This window comes from Olea europaea, unplaced genomic scaffold (assembly GCF_002742605.1).
Source record: "Olea europaea var. sylvestris unplaced genomic scaffold, O_europaea_v1 scaffold4699, whole genome shotgun sequence".
Taxonomy (NCBI): domain Eukaryota; kingdom Viridiplantae; phylum Streptophyta; class Magnoliopsida; order Lamiales; family Oleaceae; genus Olea; species Olea europaea.
Genome location: NW_019263011.1, coordinates 4,464 through 16,252, shown reverse-complemented (window position 1 = coordinate 16,252; position 11,789 = coordinate 4,464). Strand labels below are relative to the sequence as shown.

Sequence of the window (11,789 nt, the reverse complement as noted above, 5' to 3'; positions counted from 1 at the left end):
CATAGTCACATTGATTTAAAAATAACATATTTTTATCCTTCTTTCTCCAAATTTGCATGTCCAATATTCTTTTAGCAGCACCAAGGTCTTTCATATCAAGCTCAGAACTTAACTTTGATTTAATATCATCAATTTTTGATTTATCAGAACTAGCCAACAACATATCATCCGCATACATGATTAGATATAATGAGTTTTCAATTCCACTACCTTTGCAGTACAAGCAAGTATCATATTGGCTTCTTTTAAATCCAAGTTTCAAGACAAAGGTGTCAAATCTTTTGTACCACTGCCTAGGTGCCTGCTTTAGGCCATACAATGACTTCTTTAACAAACAAACAATGTTTTTAGGATCACCTTCCTCAAAACCAATTGGTTGTTTCATGCATATTATTTCATCTAATTCTCCATGCAGGAAAGCAGTTTTAGCATCTAGTTGATCAAGTTCCCATTTAAATTGTGTAACAAGTGCAAGTAAGCATCTGATAGTAACATACTTAGCAACAGGAGAAAAAATTTCAGTATAGTCCACACCTTCTTTTTGTGTGAAACCCTTTATTACAAGTCTAGCTTTATATCTTATGTTTTTATCATCACCTTCTCCAGATTTTATTTTATAAATCCACTTGCAATCAATTAATTTTTGTCCTTTGGGCTTATCAATTAGAATCCATGTCTTATTTTTAAGGAGTGAAGACATTTCATCTTCCATGGCCATTTTCCAATTTTTTCTTTCTTTACATTTCATGGTTTCTTCAAAAGTGTTTGACTCATTTTCAGTGAGGTCTTGGTAGGTAAATAAGGATACAAAGGTGTCACTATCAAACCTAGTGGAGGGTCTAATTTGCCTTCTCTCCCTATCTCTTGTGAGTTGATACTCATCAAAGGGAAGAGTTGCAGAATCAGCATTTTCAACATGTTCAGTTTCATCTTCAGTTTCAGGTAAAATAACACGTTCTTCATTTTCATTTTCTTCTGCAGTAGTTACAGAAATATTCTAGTTACTGTAGGAAGGCTCCACCTCAATTTGAACATCTTTTTCAGTCAAAATATTTTCTTTTCCTTCAAGACATGGCATCAAGGATTCATTAACGACTACATCATTCCTAATTATTACTCTATAACCTCTTTGAGATTTAACCCATAATATGTACCCTTTAACATGTTCATCATAACCCAAGAAACACACTTTAATGATCTTGGTTCTAGTTTACCAACATTTTGATGAACATAGGCAGCACAACCAAATATTTTCAGATAAGAGTAATTTACAGGACTATTTGACCACACATTTTCAGGAATAGCAAAGTTTAGTGCACTAGTATGACTTCTATTAATCAAATAAGCTGTAGTTTTAACTGCTTCACCCCAAAACATTTTAGCCAGTCCGGAGCTTAATAGCATGCATCTAACTTTATTTAACACAGTTCTATTCATTCTTTCAGCCATTCCACTTTATTGTGGTGTGTGTAGAACAGTTTTGTGTCTCATGATGCCATATTCCTTACAAAGATTATCAATTTCAGAATTGCAAAATTTCAAACTATTATCAGTTCTTAAATATTTTTATTTTAAGATCAATCTAATTTTCAACTTGAATTTTCCAGTCCTTAAAAGCAAAAAATGTCTCATCTTTAGACTTTAGTAAATAAACCCAAATTTTTCTTGAGAAATCATCAACTATTAGTAAAAAATATTTAAAACCAGTTAAAGTAGAGATAGAAGCAGGACCCCACAAATTAGCATGCAAATATTCTAGTCTTTGTTTGGACTTATGAATTCCACTTTGAAAAGGAAGTTTGGCTTACTTTTCCAAAATCCAATGTTCACAGGAGCCAAAATTACCAAGATTATGTTTTCCAAAAACACTTTTTGATTGCAAAATATTTAAACCCTTTTTACCAATATGACCAAGCCTTTCATGCCATAGTTTTGCCAAAGTAAATTTTTTAGATACAACAGAAGCAGTTAAACCAAGCAAATGTTTTGCATTCAGAAAATAAAGGCTATGTCTCTTAGGGGGCTGAAGTGACCAAGTCATTTCCCCTGAGAATTTTTATATGTCCTTGACCCATAATTATGTTAAACTCCTTGTCATCTAACATTCTTAAAGACACTAAGTTTCTTTTCAAATCTGGGACATGTCTTGTGTTTTCTAGAAACAAAACATTACCATTTTCTAGTAATAATTTGACAGTCCCAATTTCACTGACTTTACATGCAAAGTTGTTTTCTATTATAACCTGTCCCCCTTTGATTCTTTCTAAATTTATAAAACAGTTTTGTTGGGGCACATATTAAAAGAACATCCCGAGTCAAGTATCCATTCATTACTTAGGCATTTTTCAGCACTGACTAACACAAAACCATTTTCTGTTTTAGTTTTATCATAGGCCAGTGCATTACTTCTATCAAGGCCCTTTTCTTTTGAATCATTTTTCTTTTAAAACAATATTTTGCAAAATGACCAAGTTTACCACAATAATAACATTTTTTTTACCTTTTGCATTATTTTTTGTCTTACTTCTATCAACTCATCTTCTATTAATTTTTGAAAACTTAAAATTTTGTGTAGGTTTTTCAAAAGATTTTCATTTAATTATGAAACTAGTTCCAGTATGACTGTTACTTGACTCAGCCTTAATTTCTAAAACTTTATTCCTTAAAGCATTGGTTATATCATCAACAGTGAGTTCTTCCCTACCATATTCAAGGGCAACTTTAATGTCCTTATACTTGTCACTTATGGAGTTTAACAGAACTACAGCCAATTGATCTTTTGAAAGTTTTTCATCACAATTGGCCAAGTCTTGAATAAGTTTTGTGAGCCTACTAAGGTTCTCTTCTATGTCAACTGCAGGATCCATTTTAAAGGAGAAAATTTGTTTTAAAAGAAAACATTTGTTTGGAGTGGTTTTGGTCTCATACTTAGCCTTAAGTTTGGCCCAAAGATCAGAGGCAGACAAATACAGAAATATGGTACTCCAAGCAATTTCCTCAAGTTCAGATTTCTTATTAAGTGCTAAACCCTCAGGCCATGAACTATCGCCTTAGCACATTTCATTTGCATCAAAATGGCTTTCATTTTCTGACTCTATATATCAAAATCAATTTTACTATCAAATTGACTCACTTCAAATTTTACAGTAGCCATAATGCATGCAAGTTATTACAAACAGGATTTTAGCAAAAAATCAAAACAGTTGTAAACAGAAACCCTAAATTGCCAACTTTGAAATCACAGTAAATCACAAAGTAATACAGGATTTCAGCAATCAAAAAATATCAACGGAGAGCAGGTTTAATCAATCAACAGAAAACCAATTAATGAGATCAGATTATAAGGTTTCACAGATCTCTCCAGCAAGATTCTCCCAAATTACACACTCGTACTTGATTTATCTCAGATTCCAGTGACCTCGCAAGAGCCACTGGACAAAGATTAATCTCAAGGGGGTTTCAACGGTGTATTGGAAAATCAGGGAGAGTTCAAGAAACTCAAATTTCTCAAGTGTAATATACAGTTAATTGAAAAGATCTCACTCAACGAGTTCAATGACTCGAGGCAGTTCAAATTTGCTTTTCAACAATTCCAAAAAATTCAAGATCTATTGAAGATCCAGCTTTCTCTCCAAGATCCGGGTATCTTGCTCCTTAGTAAGGCTCTGATACCATTGTAAGGCAAACGTCACACAACATTAAACCGAGAAGCAAGAAATTGAAATCGACCAAAAGTAAACTGTGCAAAAAATTAAAGAATCAACACAAGATTTCTTTCGGCCTAAGCCCCGAAGGTTCGCTAACCACATCTAACACCTACATCCCCTGTTGAGTATCCAACAAGTTGAATTACGCTCGGTTGCATTATAATAGCCAAAAATGGCAACGAAAGGTTACAAGAGTTCAACAAATACACTGAGATGAAGCAAAGATACTTATCTCTCAAGATCAACTCAAAACCTTCGAAGAATCACGAAGAACCTTCACTTCATCCCTCTAAAAACATCATAACAGAAGAGGACACAAACCATTACAGATAATCACTCAGAATATCTAAACGAAATCACTAAGACTTTTACATTTAAGGCCTCAAATCAGAGATTTGAGCCACAGAATCGAGCAGAACAAACCCTAACCAGACGAGGGGTTTTTCTCTCTCTCTCAAAGATAAAGAGTCAAAAATGCGTAATGGGGTAATCAAAGCGCCAAGTGAACGGCACGTTATAATGGAAGGTTTGAGATTCAATCCAACAATCATGGTTCAGCCACGTGTCACCATCCAGTTGAAAGTGCCAATTTAATAGAGTTGCATTTCCACAAAACACGACTCCACAGTATAATAAAATTCTGGAAGCAAACTACCATGGTTCGAATCTCACACGGTCAAAAAGGAAAAGAGGAAGATTTCTCATTTTTCTCTTTCCCCTTTCAACTAGAAATCTTTATGTACACAGAAGGCATTAAATCCCTGTTGCATCTAGCTTGCTGTATAGCAATTAAATAAAAATTAACAGTAGACAAAGTTGGATTTCTGAAAGTTTTCGATCCAGAACCATGTTACCTAGGCTTGTTAATATATATTTCTCAATGCATGCATATGGGTAAAAAGTTAGCCTACTTTTCACAATCTAATCTTTGTAGCTTCTTACCTTCTAAATTATGACTTCGCTAGAAATGATTGTGGTCATTTGCGTGAAATAATAAGAATACAATACTCAGCTCTATTTCTTTTAAAGGTACAAAGATGTAAACTTTGACACACCTTCCCTCAAAATGCAGACATGTAAAGAAGAAAGATTTAAGGTGGCAGCCCCGATCTAGTGCTGATTAGTAATACGACTGATTCTTTCATGAGTAGTGTACAATCAACTACTAGGTACTTGAAGACAATGGCACACCAACGAGCTCAACATTTCTGAAAGAAATAATTTCAAGAAATGGACAAATGGACAAAATTCACAGAAATATCTCATCTATGCAATATGCAGTGTCACGGAAGAAAAATATCAGATGAATTACAAAGGGATATTGATGTAATTATATCACAGAACCAAAAAAACACCGTTAGTGATTCCAGCATTCTTTTGTTAACAAAAGAGAACATTGAATTGTAAAATCACATAAAATTTCAGAGTAGATGTAATATCAGTTTCCTTCTTGATGGAGAATACTTTACCTCCCCCTCTAACAGTTGAATTCTAACAATGTTCTCCTCATGTTCACCTTCAAGTTCTTCTAACATTATCTCCATCATTTTATGCTTTTTGATAGCCATAAACAGCTCTTCTTCTAGTTCATTCCTATCCCAGAGAACACTTTCTAATTCAGTCCTCACTCCATGCAGCTGCAACTCTTGCTGTACATGAGCTGTTCTCATGTTAGTTACTGTAAACATTCTATAAAACAATGAGAATAACGAAAGCAAAGAATATTCTTCCACCAAAATCTCTAGGTAGCTCTCTTTAAATTTTAGTCTTCTTTCATTTATTATTGGTTCAGTAGGACCACAGAAATCTACACAAAGAACAGCACATAGACTTGGTGGATGTCATCAAATCAATCTGGTTATGATTATGGACCATAATTTCTTCACATCATATAAAGCAAATATTTGCCAAAATCTGATCAATATGTTGAATTTACCAAACAGGATTCGATATTTTTATCATATTCTAAATTGCATTCCAACGTTGGGGAAATTTCCCTAACTATCATGTCATCAATAAATTGCATGCGCATGACACTGGATAAGACTTGCCTAAATTTCAATAATAGGTAATCTCAAACGTGAAAATTACAAACTATGTCCAAGGGGACCCCCCCCCCCCAAAAAAAAAAGGTACATCTTGCGCCTATTGGCCGCTGTTAACTATCCAAGAAGACACGCGAAACTGGAAGGATAAAGAACCCTGCTACATTAATTAATAGTAGGCAACAAAAAAACAGTTAATGTTAGTTACCAGTCGAACCCTGTGCAATGCAGCAATAGCTCGCATAGGAAGAGTTACTATCATAATTGTCCAGATTGCAAGCTTCCAGAAGATAATGATATTGAGATAGATAGAAGCTCTCAGCGGCTCTATGCATGTCTGAATTGCAATAGTGATGCTACGCAAGGCAAAAACACAAGAAAGCTTAATTAGTGAGAGAGGGGCTTTTGCCAACCACAATATTGAACATGTCAATTGTAAAAGGATTGCTGTCATATTCACTATTGCAAACTGCACCGAATTATTTACTATCCACACGACATCTGCATAAAAATCCAAAAATCAAAGTACGACTTACACAACAAAGTTGTAATAAAAGAGAAGAGTAAGGGGCATTTCCCAACCTGACAGTTTTTAGCTTGATAGACTTCTCAACATTAATCAAGCATCATCTCCAATTTCAAGGGGAAGAATGATATCTCTAAAAATTATCAACCACCCCAAACAGAAGAAATAAACATTAGCAAGACTAATGACGATGAAAATACAGTCCTGAGGAAGACACTCAAAATAGATGAGCATAGTCAAGCTCAATGTTCTCAACAACCAATTTGAGGAAATTTCTTTTTTCTTTTTTTTTAATGAGGATTATGTATATAAATATTGAGGATAAAACAGATAATGTATATAGACAGAAAAATCCATATGGACATCATGTAGTTAAATAATTTTAAAAAATCTAAAACTCATAACCTTCTTACAGTATGTACAGATTGGTTGCTTCTTCTTACGCTTTTGTCCTATATACTCCCTTGCCTCATTTCGATGAATCACCTGGACTGTCTTCCCTAACGGCCTCTTGCCTGGCGGTACTTATTAGTCCCATTGATTTTTTAAAGATCCGTACATTGGTTCATATATAGAGATAAAAGTGTATGAAGACATGGTTAAAACATAAAGTTTTATTCAAATAAGAAGGTTTAAGGGAAAAGAACTCTTAAACTTATTTATTTACATGAAAGATCCATTGATGATTACATATTGTAAGAAGGTTATGAATTTTAGATTTTTTAAAATTATTTAAATACATGATGTCCATATGGATTCTTCTGTCTATATACATTATCTATTTTATCTTCAATATTTATTTACAAAATCCCCGTAAAAAAAGAAATTTCCTCAAATTGGTATCAGAGCCATGAACAATGAGAAAACCCATAACAAATAAATTATCTATAAGAAGTAAAAAAATTTAGATACAGGTTAACACTTAGATTTTATTTAAATCTAATAAATAACAGGTTAAGTGTTAGACAATTAAAAGAATATTTAGGTTACACATCTATAAAAGAATAATGATTGATTGTCATAATTCTAATACACAAATACTTATATTCACATCTGAATATGAGATTTACAAATATTATCAAGACAGATACAATTATATATTGTATACATGAATACCAAGAAGTACAGTAACTATAGCTAAATTATGTATGATTAATGCATTGCAGAAATATGAATATAGTGTTAAAACTTTTATTTTTATTATATTACTTGTCATTATTAATTATGGAAGTTGAAAACCATAATTGTGAAAATAATGATAATACTGATGAAATCTATGAACAGATTGAATCACGAGGAAATTTCTCAAAAAAATTCTAATTTCTGAAAAAAAAAATTAACTAAGATATGTAAGACAAAACTTACAATAGAACCTAAAGAGATATTTTCTCAAATAGGTTTCTTAGACAGATTTATGAACAGAAACAGACATGGATATTATGGCGTAACTCAAAAAGAGTTTGCTATACATATATAACATACATATGGTAAGATAGAAATTTCCTTACTTACTAAACAAGACATAAATAAAGCTAAACAAAAGAACGATCTTGACAACAACAAGAATCTTTTTTGGGTCACTATAGGAGCATTTCGAATTCAGATTCGAAGCAACTTGTCTGACAAAATTGATCAATCCATTTCAATGAGCTTGATTGATAAAAGAATTCAGAATCCTACTGAAGGATGTCTAGAATCCCTTGAAGGAAACCTAACATGTGGAAAACTAATATTTACAATTTATCCCAAACTTTCAGTAAGTTTACATGACCAAAACTTTGACAAAATATTATCTTTTATGCATAAGTATGGAAGAACAGATTTAGTTAAAGACAATAATGTACCTTTTTCAATATCATATCTTGTTAGTTATGCTATTCATAAACAACATAATATGACTATAGTCAAAGAACCAAAAAGAATAAAAATTGATCATTTATTCTCAGATTACCTTGAACATAAAGAAACAGAATTTGAATGGTTAATACAACCATCCAGAAAATCATTGGAAATTAATTTTAATGATCAAAGAACATTAATTAAAGAACAATGACCTCTTCTAACCAGAAGTTTGTCTTTAAATAGAAATCCATTTCCAAATGTTAAATGGAAGGATGAAGAAGAAACTAGACAGTTAAAACAATTAAGTAAAACTGTTAATGAAATGGCTAAAATTATTTATGGAGAAGAATAATAATATATGTCTATTTTAGATATATTAAAAGAAATTAAGATATTAGAAGAAAGTATTGAAGAAATCAAAAATAATATTAAAAATCTTCAAGAAAATACAGAAAGTTTAATGGAAAAACACTCTGCTGTGATTATAGCAGGAGTTAAAAAATAACAATACTCTTCACAAGAGAATTTCAAAAATTTCTTTAGGAATTTTTGAAAAAGGGGAAGATGTAGAAAAAGAAAAAGAAAAACCTAAAGGAACGTTTGATATTAAATTTTTGAATTAACATGGCAAAATTTAGAAAAATCTTGAAAATATTTATGAGACTAGTAATGAACTAGGACTCTTAAATGTTCTTCTTGCATTTGAAGACTCGGAGTTACAAAAAATTGAAAATATTGTTAGAAATATTAAAATTGAAAATAATGAAAATATTATGACAATTAAATCTGATGATGAGGTATCAAACTCTCTGAATCTTTAATTGAACTAGAAAATCTTTGGGAATCTGATGAAGAAGTTATAATTCATGAAAGATTCTTCACTAATAGGAAACCTGCTATTGTTATAAGGGAACCTAAACAAGAATAAGGAATTAAAGTTGACGATCCATCATCAACTAGTTATAATCCAAAGGGAGACGGAAAAAGGATTGAAGGAGACAAGAATCCTAGATCTATTCCGATAGGTGAGGAAATTGACCAGAATTTTTTTTAATCTGAATATGTTCCAAAAAGAAGTAGCCAGCAAGTTACAATTCTGGATTTGGATTGTACACTGGAACATGAGAAACTTATAGATGCATGGTACAACCATATAATGGTAGCTATGATAGTTAATAAAGAAATTATCAAAAATGAATCTAATTCTAGGAATTATGTGTTAGCCAGTACTAGAGGAAATGTTAGATCATTTTTAGAAAATTTTGATCATAATGTAAAAAAATATTTTATGGAGAGATTCTCAATATAATATTCTGCAATTTATCAAAAGAATTGTTGAACAACTTTACAAACAGTTCACTGGTCAAACTTATGAAGCATTTAAAAGTGAAAGAACCAAGATTGAAATTGCGGATGCACTAAATCATTGAGAAAAAATTTCTATTTGTGATATGTTTTATTTTGGAAATTATGCATGTGAATTTTCAAAATATTTTTATATATGACCAGATGACAAATGGACTGAATTGACTGACAAATTTATTAGAAAATTTCCTAGACCCTTTAACCATGAGATTATGGAACTTTTTAATAATGCAGTGATAAAACAAGAAAATAATGTTGATCCAAAACTAAACATCAAGATTGATGCTTCCTTAGGATTAACTATTACACTTACTAGAAATCTTTTGGCAAATAAATGCAAAGAAAGCATTTTAGTAGGAGACTCTATTGTGAAAAATATCTCAATAGAATCCCAGGACAGCATGGATGTATAACAACCAAAAAGAAAGAAACAAAGAAAAAATCTTTTAAAAAGAAGAATTATATATTTAAAAGAAATAAAAAACCATACTAGAAAAAAAATTTCAAAAAGAGAAATTTTTTTAAAAAGTACCAGAAAAGGGAAAACAAAGAAAAAGAAAAGAGGGTAGATAAGAAAAACTTTTGTCCTCAAAAGAAGAAAAATTGTAGGTGTTGGCTCTGCAATGAATCCAGACATTATGCAAATAATGCCCAGCAAGATTGAAAAATGAAGAAAGAATTATACTTTTAAATACATTCCAAAATAAAGATTACTACTCAGTAGAAAATCCTAGTGATACAGAATCACTATATTATCTATCTACTGAAACTGAATCTGAATACTCAGAAACAGAATCATCAGAGGATGAGTAATAAAAATATTACCAACCCTAATTCTATCTATATTCCTATAAAATTAAAATTTGAAGGATATAGAAAGATTATTATCCATGCTTATGTTGATACTGGAGCTTCAGTATGCACAGCAAGTAAATGGATTATACGAAAATAATTTTGGGTAACATCTGAAAGAATCTTAATTTAAGATAGCAGATAAATCTGAAGTAAAAACCTCTAAGGTAGTAAAAGGATTGAATATTGAACTTAATGGTTACCATAAATCCCAATGAAAAACCTTTTATTTCAAAATACCTACAGTATACCAACTTGAAACTGGTATTGATTTTATGATTGGAAATAATTTTTCCCAATTATATCATCCATTCATTGAAGAAATTGAATCTATTAGTTTTACTCTTAATAGTAAAAGATTATGGATTCCAAAACAAAGAAAAGCGGTAGCTATGAATACTTTGCAAAAAAAATTCTTGAATACAATGAAGATTGATAACAAAAAGAAGGATTCTAAAGAATGTCAAGGTGAAAATATTGCACAAAGAAGGCATATTTTTATCACTAATAATGAAAAACAAGAATTCAAAATTAACTCTCATAGAGAGGAAATTTTAGAACTACTTGAAAAATGTTGCTCAGAAAATCCTTTAGATCTTCAAAAGAATAAAGGAAATATGACAGCAACCATTGAATTACTAGATGAATTTAAAATAGCTATTGTTAGAGCTAAGGCAATGGCTTATAGCCCTAAAGATAGAGATGAATTCTCAGTACAAATAAAAGAATTGCTTGAATTACAGGTTATTAAACCCAGTAAATCTTAATTTTCTTCACCAGCCTTTATGGTAAGAAAAGAAGCAGAAAAGAGACGTGGAAAAACTAGAATGGTAGTTGACTATTCTCAACTTAACAAAATTACTAAGACAGATGGATATTTAATTCCAAATATGCAAAGTCTATTACAATTAATAAAAGGAAAGAAAATATTTTCATCATTTGATTGTAAATCTGGCTTTTAGCAAGTAATACTTAACCAAGAAGCAAGACATCTTACAACATTTACAAGGACATTATCAACGGAAGGTGGTACCATTTGGGCTAAAACAAGCACCAGGTATTTTCCAAAGACACATGAACAATATTTTCAGAAAACATAACAAATATTGCTGTGTATATATTGATGATATTTTAGTATTTTCTCATACAGAAGATGAACATGAAAAGCATGTAACTAATGTTTTAATGGAAGCTTATAATACAGGAATTGTGCTATCTGAAAAGAAAGCAGAATTGTTTTAGGAAAAAATTGGATACCTTGGGTTAGATATAGCAAATGGCTATAAACAACTTAAGCCCCATATCCTTATTCATATTCAAGAATTTCTAAACAAAATTCAAGATCAAAAACAGTTGATAAGATTTCTCGGATGTCTCGCTCATGCAGAATCTTTTATAAAAGATTTAGCCAAAATGAGAACACTACTCCAGAAAAACTCAAAAAAGATTTTA

General features: G+C 31.2%; 1 protein-coding gene across 1 annotated transcript in view; it reads right to left on the bottom strand.

The window, feature by feature from the left end:
• The window catches only part of LOC111388212, a 17,644-nt gene that overhangs the window by 2,302 nt on the left and 3,553 nt on the right, over positions 1-11,789 (bottom strand). The window contains exons 2-3 of the mRNA XM_023012899.1: positions 5,961-6,108; positions 5,177-5,356 (exon numbers count right to left, since the gene is read on the bottom strand). Of these exons, the coding sequence (XP_022868667.1) occupies positions 5,177-5,356; positions 5,961-6,108 (328 nt within the window). The remainder of the gene's footprint in view (positions 1-5,176; positions 5,357-5,960; positions 6,109-11,789) is intronic.